Consider the following 12,508-nt stretch of genomic DNA (forward strand, 5'->3'; position numbering starts at 1 on the left):
CGCAGAGCACGCGCCATGCCCTCCTGCCCTCTCCTCCTCTGCCCACCACCCCCTCTCTCTGACGGTACCGTCGTCTACTAGCGTCCCGGCACGCCGATCCATGCAGCAAGGGCATGCTCGCGTTCGGGATCAAGGTGGCATGGTTCTCCCTCTCCCTCGCAGGTCCGTTATTCCGTCGAGCCCCCGCCTTCGTCCTCACCCCCGCCCCCATCCGCAGGTCTGCTGGGCAGCTTCACTGCTCTCCCCGCATTCGCGCAGGCGCTCGACGGCTACCTCATCCCCATCCTCTACTTTCTCTATAATCTCGTCCTCCAGGCCCTGTTCTGTCTCGGTGAGTTCTTTCCACCGTCATTAAGCACTTCGAATGACCAGGCACCAAAGGGATGATATGGAAGATGAATCCAGCTGAGATGCCCCACGGGTTCTGCATTCGTGAGTTCTATCTCTGGCTACCACTTCACACGACCCCCGCAGCCCATCTCCGATCGTGCATTGACTCTGGACCCACAACAGTCCAACCCATCCTCATGGGTGTTTCCTGGAACTCCCTTGTCTCCCTGACCGCATGGATGAGCATCACTCTCTCGCTCTCTATCTTCCGTGCCTCTGGAGATGTCCTATCCTACACGTAAGTCTGGCTTTATTTCCTTTGCCGTTCCACGGGCTTAATCCGCGGTCAGCCGAAGGTATCGACAGTGGCGTTGGACATACATGTTGTTCGGTCTGCTTCCGTTGGCTGCCCTCGTCGCCTACATCATCCTCGCTCTCAAGTTTGGTGCCATCCGCCAGGCCGACGGAATGAACTGCGATGCGAACGACCCGGTCTGGTGAGTGCCTGTATGCGCTCTCAAGTTTCCTCTGCTAATCCACGGCTTTGTAGGGTCCGCCTGTTGAGCTACGCCGGTGCCCCGCTGCTTCTCGCATTTCCGTCGCTCTTAATGGTGACCTCTGCAACCTTCCGGCTCTATATCCGCACCTCATATCACCGACACTCCTTTATCCGCTCCCGTGACAACTTCACCCACGTCCCCATCCGCCGACAGCCCAAGCAGAGACCAAGTCATCCGTGGCAGGAAGCCAAATCCTCCAACGAGATTGACATGGCTGCGCTCTCCCCTACGGATACAGGTCGTAGCGCGGAAAATGCAAGCGTAACCCCTTCCGGCACTATCGTTGGCGACTTCGAAGTCATACCCACTCCTCCGGACTCCATATCCTCCTCCGCCCGCGCACGCATGATTGCCGGTCGTGCCCCCGTTAGCCCGGGGGCCATGAAACCCGGCATGCGCTACCACCTCCCCTTCCAATGGCATCCTCCCTCTCCTCGCGACTCGTTTGGCCCCCTCCGCGACTCCATAGACATCGGCACCGCTCGTCAAACCCCCTCACCCCTCGTGTTCGCCTTCCCCGTTGACGAAAGTGGGCAGGTCCCGAACACGACCGTCTCGATTACGCCCGATCTAGACATTGCGGAGCAGCGGATCTACGACGCTGCGCCGTGGCTCAAGGACGAGAAGGCGTATATGCGCCAGATAGAGTTCATGACGGCGCGTCGGAATGGAGACGCGAGCCGGAGCAGAAGCAGGAGCGGGCCCTACGACGCTGTGATTGCTGACGAAGACGAAGACGATGTCAGCAGCTCACTAAGATGGGTGCGGCGTTTGAACGACGACGACAACGCCTCGACGATGAAGTCTGAGTTAGAGTTTGCGCGCTCCCCGGCGCAGGACGAGTTTGATAGGACGACGAGAAGACCGTCACCAAGGGATGGTACGTCTCCTCTCGAACTCCATGGACATGCGCCTGTCGTAGGATGCATGCCTCAATGACAGTTTTGCTGAATTGGTTGTTTCTGCGCTTTCTAGCATCGACATACGACACCGGCTCCAGTGAACAGCCCATACCCAACTCGAGGCGATTAGTCTGGCGCCTCATATTCTTCCTCCTGCTTTCATCTACTGCCCAAATCGTCGCGACGCTATCCTCCCTCATCGTCATTTTTATGTCAATGCCCAATCTGCCGCCGCTCGGGACCCATCACGTCGGGCTCCTCATCGTGGCTTGGGCTCCTGTGGTCTCGTTCGGAGCTCATCCTGCGGCTCTATGGACGGACTTCAAGCGTTGGCTTCGACAACAATGGACAAGTCGGATCGTACGTTCGTTCCGACCAGACCATGCTTCCCCCCTCTCCCTCTCTCTCTGATCATATCGGGTTTCTCGGCACACCTCCCGTCTCCTTCCCTCTTCGGCCTCACCCGTGTTCACCTCGGCTGTATCTAGTACTCGCCCCAGAGACACCCTCTCCCACCCTCGCTATGACCATGACCTCCTCGTGTCCGTCTGTTGCTATACCCTACCCCTACCGTGCCTGTACAAGTAATGTGCTTCTACCCCACCCACACACGCCCTTGTCTAATCACCTGTCCGCTCCGCCGCCTCGTTCGCTCGCCGCGCAGTATCCTCGCTCCTTCGCTCTCCTTTTCTCCTCACCTCTCTGGGCCGGAACTCCCCTGCTTGTACTCTAGCTGTACGCGTATATTCGCGCCCGCCCCTTGGCTGGGGCGGGTAGTTGCACCGAAGGCCGAGGTTGGCGGGCTGCCGTCTGGGACGGTTGGACACGGCGCTCGCAGGCGAGGGGCGTGCGCGTCGCCGAATGCATATCGCGTTGAGTGTTTGAAATCGACTGGTGTGGCAAAGTGAACGGCACCATGGCCAGTGCTGTCTGGCTAGTTCCGGTTGGTCTGACTCTGGACTCTCGAGTCTGTGTCGTGCAGCCAGGACGCGGTCATGTGACTGCCACGGCCCCTCAAGTGGCACGGATGTTCTTGCTTCCGATGTACACGTTCTCTTCAACGTCTCTGCGTCGCTCACTATGGCCTACGTCGATTTCTTCAGCGGGAAATTCCCCAACTGGGGCAGATACCAGCTCGAACGTCTGTTGTGCAACACCGCCAACGCTTGTCCGAGGCTCCGCGCCCGAACGGCGAACACTGTAAGTCTACTTGTAACTTGATACTCACTTGATTTCGTTTGGGCCTCTCTTCTTGTGCCGGGCTTGAAGCCGCCATGAACGGACGATGTGCGCGCGACATGGACAGTCAACGCCTACATACTTCACACCCTGCATCAATGCATTAGGACAAGCTGTCATCGAATACGGCTTATAGCCAGGCAACGTTTCATGAATTCTATCCTGTCCACCATATCCGAGTGAGGATGTCGCAGATCCTTTCCAGCGCGACGTCGCGTAGAGGTTCCTGAGCGTTGGATCCATGTCAGCATCAGTCGGATGGCGGCCCTCTGCGCTTGCGGATCCAGTCGATTCATCCTGGCATAAATGATCGGCTGGCCATTCAATGTACAGCGAAGTGTGATATCTGCGGACTTATTCCTCCTGGACCCATGAACTCCCACTATATCACTATAGATCAGAGCCCGCGCCTCGAGACAAAATTCTGTACAAATGCATGTCAGCGGGACGTAAGATAGACGACGGTTATCCAGGTCGCATGGGAGTAGACCTTCACGGAAACAGACAGCATATGCTTACCTCAAGATCATGGCTCGTGACGACGCCGAGTACGAACTTGCGATCGCGGTCGGTGACGATGGCGAATATATTCGCTTTCAAGAACGTCTCGAGGTCCGCAAGGGGTGTCGAGGGCGTGATGACGGTGTAGGGTGTCGCGGCAGTACGCTTGAAGCGGCTCATGTACTGGTCGACCTTGTCATCCTGCACGTTTCGTCAGTCATCGCCCAAGCACGAGAAGAAGAAACTTGGTCGATAAGTCGCAGCGAAGGAAAATGGTGTTACAATATCAGGGGACCGTTGGAAATGAGTTCGGAATGGGGTTGCTGCCATCCAGGACACAAGACTGCTTCTAGCTTCCACAGGCCTGCTTTTCCATCGACTGTGCAACGGAAGAAGGGACACTCACAGGGTGCGCGCCGCCCGCTTCCCATTTGGTCTTGAGGGCGGTGACGTCGATGTAGCCTAGCGGTTTGCGATTCCGGTCCAGAACACTGCGCAGGTACAGCCGGCGGGGCAGAGACGAAGGCACGGGGAGAAGACAAGTCAGCACGTCCCGTTCCTGCCCGACGCGCTCGATTCACGACCGCAGTCCTGGCTTCATCTCCGCACTCCGCACTCCCAAGGCGGTCGAAGGGTGAAAGCGAGGAGCGCAAGAGTGCGCGCGAGGGGCGAGAGCACTCACGGGATGTGGGAGAAGTCACGCTCGTATGCCATTTCGATCGCGCGGGAGATGGCTTCGTCCGCGGGGAGCGCGAACGCCGGGGGCAATTGGAGGTCCTGAGTGGTGCCAGCACGCGTGTGCACAATGCGACGAGCATATACCCAGTTAGCTCCCTCGCGGTGCAACGAACCAGAACCGGTGCTGACCTCAACCACGGCCCCGCGGTACTTGTCGCCACCTAGGACCTGCGCGAAACCGGGCTGGGAGGAGGGGATCGCTGCAGTGGCTGTCGCCATCGGGTGTCGTCCTGCGTAGTGAGAAGAAAACGCGAAGAGCGCGAAGAAAGGGGAGCGCAAGACAGAGATGCGGTCGAAGCGAAGGGGAGGCTATAAGCCGGGGGCGGAGGAGATCAGGCCATGCTCCGTCGTGCAATCCGCGATCGCGTCCAGCGTCCTCCATTTCGGCGCCTCCCGAGAGCTTACCGCCCACGTGGCTTGTTACGCGTCATGCGCCAACCCTAAAATCGGGCTTCAAGTGCACTGACGCGTCGCGTCGAGCGACCAGGACGCGCCGACCCGCCAGTCTCGTCCGCCTCTCCTCTGCTTTCCCCACCGCCCGCCTTCCATCATGCCCGACCCCACCAAACTCGCCCTTCCCGTGCCCTCAGAAGACCCGAAGAAGAAGAAGCAGGAGGACAAGCCCGTGGAGGCCAAGGATGCCGCCTCCAAGAAGAAGGATGAGGAGAAGGAGGGAGAGGATCTCGTGAGTACATCTGCACCTACGACAGAGTATACTTCGGGATCTCACGGAGCTACATCTCTGCATGTCTTTTTTACGGCTCTGGCGCCCTTCCGTCGTTACCCGGAATAGTCAGAAGAGGACCTGCAGCTCAAGACGGAGCTCGAGATGTTGATTGAACGCTTGCGGGTGCGTTCACGTTTTACCTCCTCTGCCCATGCGCTAACTTTATAAACCATCTCCAGGAACCTAACACGGAGCTCTACCGTCCTGCTCTTGAGACTTTGCGCACACTCATTCGTACATCCACATCGTCTATGACCTCCGTCCCGAAACCTCTCAAATTCCTCCATCCACACTATCCTGCTCTGCAAGAGCTCTACGAGACATGGTCCGCTTCTGAAAACAAGGTGAGCATTGATGCCACTCATTTTTATTGGTACTTATCATACCCCAGAGCCTCTTCGCGGATATCCTGTCTGTACTGGCCATGACCTACTCTGACACTCAACCTCGGGGGACACTGCGCTACCGTCTTCTCTCAGCTTCTCTCAGTCCATCGTCACCTCTTTCAGAACCAGGTTCGTGGGGTCACGAGTATGTCCGGCACCTGGCCGCGGAACTTGGGGAGGAGCACAGTTTGCGTGAGTTCGACGAATCCGGCATGGAGAAGACCTCGGAGGAGAACAAGGTGCCTGGGAGTGTGGAAGACCTCCGTGCTCTTGCTCTGGTGTGCGCGACGTTCCTCCTGCAGCATAATGCGGAACCAGACGCCGTCGACTTGCTCGAGGAAATGGAAATTGTGGACAAGATTGTGGAGATTGTCGATGATAACACATACGAGCGTGTGTGCCAGTACATGATTCGGTAAGTAGGCTTCCCCTGTGGTACCCTTCGTGCGCTCATCCGGCGTAGTTGCGTAAACCTCCTCCCCCCACCAGACGATCTCTCCTTCCTCCGCACCGCGCACAGCATATATGCGAAGCACAATAAGTTCCCGCAAGCACTTTCCCTATCTATCCGCCTTGGTGATCCCGATCTTATTCGCGCGGATTTCAATGCGCCCGCAAATCCTAGCATGAAGAAGCAGCTCGCATTCCTACTCGCACGCGCCCAAGTACCGAAGGAGTGGCTGGATCCTCCGTCTGAGGACGGGATGGAGGAGGACGAGTCTGAGATGCCGGAGGACCTCCTGGAGTGTTTGAGCAACGCACGTCTCAGCACTCAATTCAAGGAATTCGGCAAGGAGCTGAATGTGCTCGAGCCCAAGAGCTTGGAGGACGTTTACAAATCTCACCTCGAGAACACAAGTGAGTGGTTTCCATTACTCTCTGCACGCCCGCTGTGAACAGACGTCTCGTAGGATCCACTGCCAATGTCGACTCTGCGAAAGCCAATTTGGCCGGCACTTTCGTCAACGCATTCGTCAACGCAGGTTTCGGCAATGACAAGCTGATGGCCAAGGCGGAGGAGGGCGCAAGTTGGGTATACAAGAACAAGGACCACGGCATGCTTAGCGCGTCGGCAAGTCTTGGTCTCAGTCTTCTCTGGGACACCGACGAGGGTCTCAGTCAGATTGACAAGTACACCTACTCACCAGAAGAGCACATCAAGTCTGGTGCGCTTCTCGCCTTCGGTATCCTCAACTGCGGCGTGCGGACAGAGGCGGATGCGGCCCTTGCGCTCCTGGGCGACTACATCGAAAACAAGTCCGCGTCGTTGAAGGTCTCCGCGATCATGGGTCTGGGGCTTGCGTACGCGGGTGCACATCGTGGAGACATCATGGACATGATTCTGCCATTCGTCGCGGACGACAGTGTATCGATGGAAATCGCCTCGCTCTCAGCACTCGCCCTCGGTTTCATCTTCGTAGGGAGCGCTAATGGCGAGATCGCGAGCACCATCCTGCAAACCCTGATGGAGCGGGACCCCAAGCAGCTCGACGAGAAGTACGCCCGGTTCATGGTCCTCGGTCTCGGTCTGCTCTACCTCGGTGAGGATTGTCGCATTGGAGGAGCCATGCACGCGCTGACGCCATGAGTAGGCATCCAGGAGGGCTCAGATGCTACGATCGCGACTTTGAAAGCCATCGAGCACCAGATATCACAAACTGCTGTCGTTATCGTTGACATGTGTTCCTTCGCTGGCACGGGTAACGTGCTCAAAGTCCAGGAACTCCTTCACTACTGTGACGAGCACATCGACAAGTCGCCGAAGGAGAAGAAGGATGACAAGGATGCGACGCCGGAGGAGCCTCCCAAGGACGATACCTTCCAGGCCTTCGCTGTCATCGGTATCGCGCTCGTCGCCATGGGCGAGGAGATTGGGTCCGAGATGTCATTGCGACAGTTCAACCACCTTGTACGCCGTTTCATTGTGGCCTCACCATATCTGATCTAATCGTTCGTCTTCGCAGATGCACTACGGCGAGCCAATCATCCGGAAAGCCGTCCCTCTCGCGCTCGGTCTTGTCAGCGCATCCAACCCGCAACTACCGATAATGGACACGCTCTCGAAGTACAGTCACGACAACGACCTCCAGGTCGCGTTGAACGCCATCTTCGCGATGGGCCTCATCGGCGCGGGCACGAACAACGCACGTCTAGCGCAGATGCTCCGCCAGCTTGCGGGCTACTACTACAAGGAGCCCGACTGCCTCTTCATGGTCCGTATCGCGCAGGGTCTCGTTCACATGGGCAAGGGCACGATCACCATCAACCCCTTCTTCTCGGACCGGACAATCATGGGCCGCACTGCCGTCGCGGGCCTCCTCGCGGTACTCACCGCGTTCACCGACGCCAAGGGCTGTGAGTACTCTCCCTTTGTCGATTCCTCGATGTTCAACAGGACTAACGTTTCCCCAGTCATCCTCGACCGCTATCACTGGATGCTCTACTTCCTCGTCCCGTCAATGTACCCCCGCTTCCTGATTACGCTCGACGAGGAGCTCAACAACACCCCCGTCACCGTGCGCGTCGGTCAGGCGGTGGACGTCGTCGGTCAGGCCGGAAAACCGCGCACGATCTCCGGCTTCCAGACGCACTCGACGCCGGTCAGGCTTGGGACGACGGAGCGCGCGGAGCTCGCGACGGAGGAGTTCATTCCCTTTGCGCACGTCCTGGAGGGCTTCGTCATCCTGCAGAAGAACCCGGGCTGGGAGAAGGAGGACAAAATGGACTTGTGAGCGTCGTCGTCGGGGTGCGTCGTGGTTGTCGTACTGTAGAACACTGCTTTCGCTGTACTCTAATTCACTTCTTTCTCCTGTTTCCGTGAGTTCCTGTTCTGCATGCTGGTTCGTTCGTGTGCGTCGTTCCGCTCCTCAAAGTCCATTGTGGTTCTAAGCAAAAACAACTGCGAGTATGCAAAACGTACAGTATGGAAGGCTTTGGCTGTCTAAAGAGTATCCAACGAGTACAGCACGGAGAAACCAACGAGTACAACATCAAAGCAAACGAGCGGTACAACATCCAAGATACAACAACACAACAACTACACACCTGATCAGTCCTTCAGAGCCACCCCGCTGATAGTCAACCAAGGATAGACGGCCTCCGACACCATCCTCGGCCCTCCGACTGCATGCGCCTTGATCTCGCACAAGTCTCTCATCGCAACGTCCCAAGGAAATCTCGTCCAGTACTTGCCTGATACCTCGTGGTCGTGGATGTACGCGTACGACGCCATCACCCTCCCCGCCTCGAGGTCGCTGAAGAACAGCAGCTCCTTCGGCCCGTCGAGGTGGAAGCGGCGGGACTGCGCGCGGAAGAAGTCCTGCCGGACCTCGATGGGCAGGCTCGAGAACAGGTTCTCCTTCTTGTCCCGCCCGCGCGGCCCCTTGTTGCCCTTCTCCGCCCTCCTCCGCTCCTCCCTCTCCACCAGCCGCCCGCGCTCCTCTTCCGCCTTCAGCCGGCACGCGCGCACGTGCTCCTCGATCCGCGCGAGCTCGTCGCGCAAGCCCGGCACCCCGATCCGCGCGAGCGCCGCGCCGCGCCGCACCGCGTCCGCGTGCGGCGCGCAGAGGTGGGGGTCCGGCTGCAGGAGCTTCGGCCGCGCGAACTTGAGCTTGATGCGGTCCTTCATCGCCGCGCACTCGGCGTCGGTGAGGCGCTCGAGCGTCTTCATGATGAACTCGGGGAGCCCTTTGCCGCGTTCCGACGGCCGGAGGTTGGTCCCTCGATCCTCCGGGTCGAAGTCGAACCTCTTGTACGGCGGGGGAGCGGAGATGGCGTACAGCTCCTTGGAGTAGATCGTGTGCTTGTTGTGTTTCACCGTGACGCCCGTCTTGGAGCCATCCAGGATCGCGCAGAACCTGTGGGGCCAAGGAGTGAGCATAACGAAGGACACGCGTACGGTGGGGAGAATGGACAGACATGTAAGCGAGGAAGATCGTGGTGGGATGGTCGTATCCGTTCATGTATGCACTGTTTTCCCACCACGACGAGTACATGCCCGTCAGTGGTCTCGCCTTGAGGGATGCGAGCAGGTGCCGTTGAAGGTCCTGGATGTACTTGTCTCCGTTGGGAGCGACAGATGCCGTCTTATCAAGAAAATCACCCGCGGACATGGTGTTCTTGAACAGACTGGAGTGCACCTCTGGAGGTACAACGCCGAATTTCCGTGGGTCCGGAACCTTGAAATTCTGCACGATAACAGGGTCCCAGAACACCTCTAGAGTGTCGCCATCATAGTCGCCTGCAGCGCATCAGAATCATCAACGGCATGTACAGCGCTGTACATGATGAACAGTTACCTCCACCACACAAACTGGCCAAATGCCGTTTGAGTGATTCTCCTTCGTAGACGGCACTTTTTACAGAGACGACGATGACGTCGAGATAATGCGATAGCTTGTCGTGGAGGACGGCGCGAACCTGTATCACATAGATAAGAAATCAACCTCTGGCAGTAACTGTAACAGGTGTGCCGCACTCGCTGCACATCACTGGGGACCTTGCACGGGTGTCTCGTCACCTGTGTCAAATTCGTTCAACAAGCCGAATAAATTCGACACAATGACATGCCGCTTACCAAAACCTCGCCTACCACGCATTGCTGCAACACTCCTCGGGGGTCCGGCAAGTTGCACTCAGAACTTCTTATCTGAATTTCGCCAGCCTCGAGGACGCCTAGGGGATCTACCAACGTATCTGTCAACCTCCGTAAGCCTGAGGATCCTCGAAACAACTCACCCGGAACCATGAACGCCGAGCAGGACATCGGAACAGCGAATCGGTACCTCATCTTGAAGACCTGCACTTCCTTGAGCGCAACCTGCCGCAGCTTCTCCGCGAGGACTTCACAGGTCCGAGGCTCGAAGCCGGCATGGAGGAGGACCATGCACGTCTCCTCCAGCGAGGACGGACAGCCGCTCACCGGGTCCTCCCACCATGCGCTGCTCCCCTCCCGAATCGGCGCCGCGGGCTCGTCCACGTCGTCCTCGTCCTCGTACCCGTCGTCGCGGTCGTCGTACACGTGCCCGGCGACGCGCGCCCTCCCGGAGTCCGCGCGCGCCGCGCGAGCCTGCATCACCCCTCCCGAACGCTCGACGGCCTTGAGGAGACGGAGGACCCATTGAGCGTCCGCGCGCGGGTCGGTGGCCCGCACCGTCGACGGCGGCGTCTGCGGCGGGTCCGCGCCGGTGGGGAACTCGAGGAGCGCGTCGACGCGCTCGGCGATGTCCGCGCGGAAGAGCTCCTGGAAGCACGAGAACGGCACGCCGTTCTCGCCGAGGTTGACGATCGTCTCCGCGGAGAGCTTCGCGGGGGTCCGCATGCGCGCCGCGCGCAGCACGTCGATGGTCAGCCAGCTCGGGTCGCGCGCGCTCTCGCGGGCGTTGTTGATCTTCACCTGCGACGGCCGGAGCCAGATCTTCGGGGCCGCCTCGTCTTCGGTGGGGAGGTCGTAGCGGACGAGGAGGAGGCCCTTGGCTCCTCCGATTCGCACTTGAACCGCGGTCGGGGCCCGTGTCCAGAGGCGCGCGCCGACGCGCTCGTAGAGGAGATGCATGGCGGTCTGGTTCATGAGCCCGCACCCGTCCGTCATCTGGACCTCGCTGGGAGGCTTCCCCGGTCCGTCGTATCCCTCACATACTGGGCAAGGACACGGTGAGCTACTGGCGTCCAAATCATGGCTGCATGCGCTCACGTACGTATGTCTTCTATGTGGTGGATATTTTCGTGTTCCAACCTGATACCGGGTATTGAGGTGGAGAGGCCAAGAGCGAATCTGGCCGCCCATTTGGCCATAGTCTATACACAGTGCTCAGCGCTCAGTACCTCCAGCCCTGAGAAATTGATTACGCACCTGCTCTTTGTTTTCTTCTAGCCTGTTGAACCAGTCGATGAAATCTGAGAACGACATCAAGCGAGTGTCAGTCGTATCTTGACTGATGACGACACGGTCCTTGCTGATGGCTTGAGGGACCTCATTGGTCCTCACGAGGAACACATTGTGTTCTTTTGTGAAGAACGCTCGGTAGACGGACGTCCAGATGACGAAGTGCCTGAGGAAGAAATCAAAGAGCGAAGGGCCTTTGTGGGCGAGCGCCTCCTTGGTGAGGCGCACCCGGATAAAGTGCCTTGAGCCAAAGCGCCTGGTGAACCGGTTGGAAGGCCCGAGTTCCGCGCGCTCAAGGGTGAGGCGGAACCTCGGGGGGCAGCTCTGAGGGATCTTAGTGACCTTGGCAAGGAAGTTGACTTTACCTCCGTAGCCGTCGTCGGAATGCACGCCGCCGACGCTAGGATGGGACTCCGTATCCTTGAGAAGGAGTTCTTCTCTGTCTAATTCCGCCCATGCTAGTCGCTGGTAAAAGGTCAATCGCGATAGGACTCATGAATTCAAAGGACAATCACACCTTTGAATATTGTTCTCGGGCATACATGCCATCAGTTTTCTCCGTCCTCTCGCTCAGCAGCTTCCGCATCGCGCTGGCCCCGGCGTCGTTGGACATCCGAGCGATATTGTTGAACTCGGAGACAGGAAGATTGTTTTCCAAAGACCCGAACCCATTAGATGTCCACCACGCGAGCTCCCATTGGGCGCCCCATGGCAAACAGCCGATGGAGTTCGTGGTGAATCTGTGCACGTATGCCTGCGTTTGATCATGCTTAGTATGAGCACGCGGGTCTGGCAAGTGCACTTACGACACAGACGGGGTCGAGCACGGGGGTATCGTCGGAGGACGGCTTTTGCGGACTGGTGCGGCGAGACAACGGGGAGCCGTCCTCGTCCTGCTCCCGTTTCCGTTTGGGCGTGATTCTGGGGAAGGCAACTGCATGAGCGAACACATGACGGAGCGCTTCTCTATGAGAGTGCGAGTGAAAGGCGTCCTATTAGACCTTGGACACCCCGACTGCGGAACCGGCGCGCCGGACAAACGAAATTCGGGCAGAGCCACGAACTTTACGAGTACCGCTTGAGCATGCCCGAGCGGTAACCGAGGACGTGCAAGCGAACGATCACAGGGTACATCATGGACCGAACGGGAGGGTTCCCAGTGACCACCGTGCCGCACTCGTGGGTAGAGCTTGTTGGGAGCCCGAAGGGGAGACAAACGGAAAAGAGAATAGGGCAAGCTT

The 12,508-nt window shown here is 58.4% G+C and overlaps 4 protein-coding genes across 4 annotated transcripts; 2 read left to right on the forward strand and 2 right to left on the reverse strand.

Moving 5' to 3' along the window:
• Positions 1 to 113: 113 nt before the first annotated feature.
• Positions 114 to 2,203, forward strand: BXZ73DRAFT_53622 (uncharacterized protein; the record flags this gene model as incomplete). The annotated part of the gene is made up of 7 exons (XM_048021033.1): positions 114 to 162; positions 218 to 331; positions 382 to 432; positions 514 to 628; positions 681 to 827; positions 881 to 1,770; positions 1,866 to 2,203. 7 exons carry the CDS (start codon positions 114 to 116, stop codon positions 2,201 to 2,203), a joined length of 1,704 nt encoding a protein of 567 aa, XP_047873402.1.
• A 1,225-nt stretch (positions 2,204 to 3,428) lies between these two features.
• On the reverse strand, positions 3,429 to 4,489 carry BXZ73DRAFT_53623 (uncharacterized protein; the record flags this gene model as incomplete). Its single annotated transcript, XM_048021034.1, has 5 exons — positions 3,429 to 3,455; positions 3,551 to 3,733; positions 3,939 to 4,023; positions 4,215 to 4,309; positions 4,400 to 4,489. The coding sequence occupies 5 exons, from the start codon at positions 4,487 to 4,489 to the stop codon at positions 3,429 to 3,431; spliced, it is 480 nt and encodes a 159-aa protein (XP_047873403.1).
• A 331-nt stretch (positions 4,490 to 4,820) lies between these two features.
• BXZ73DRAFT_53563 (armadillo-type protein) lies at positions 4,821 to 8,115 on the forward strand (the record flags this gene model as incomplete). Its single annotated transcript, XM_048021022.1, has 9 exons — positions 4,821 to 4,955; positions 5,064 to 5,120; positions 5,177 to 5,341; positions 5,389 to 5,798; positions 5,847 to 6,241; positions 6,295 to 6,924; positions 6,973 to 7,292; positions 7,348 to 7,738; positions 7,796 to 8,115. 9 exons carry the CDS (start codon positions 4,821 to 4,823, stop codon positions 8,113 to 8,115), a joined length of 2,823 nt encoding a protein of 940 aa, XP_047873404.1.
• Positions 8,116 to 8,432: 317 nt separating this feature from the next.
• BXZ73DRAFT_105706 (RNA dependent RNA polymerase-domain-containing protein) lies at positions 8,433 to 12,401 on the reverse strand (the record flags this gene model as incomplete). Its single annotated transcript, XM_048016353.1, has 11 exons — positions 8,433 to 9,240; positions 9,302 to 9,623; positions 9,682 to 9,802; positions 9,861 to 9,902; positions 9,960 to 10,066; positions 10,121 to 11,020; positions 11,080 to 11,179; positions 11,235 to 11,732; positions 11,785 to 12,021; positions 12,074 to 12,188; positions 12,343 to 12,401. 11 exons carry the CDS (start codon positions 12,399 to 12,401, stop codon positions 8,433 to 8,435), a joined length of 3,309 nt encoding a protein of 1,102 aa, XP_047873405.1.
• Between the last annotated feature and the right edge of the window lie 107 nt (positions 12,402 to 12,508).

This window comes from Epithele typhae (genome assembly GCF_022376455.1).
Source record: "Epithele typhae strain CBS 203.58 chromosome Unknown BXZ73scaffold_70, whole genome shotgun sequence".
Lineage (NCBI taxonomy): Eukaryota > Fungi > Basidiomycota > Agaricomycetes > Polyporales > Epitheliaceae > Epithele > Epithele typhae.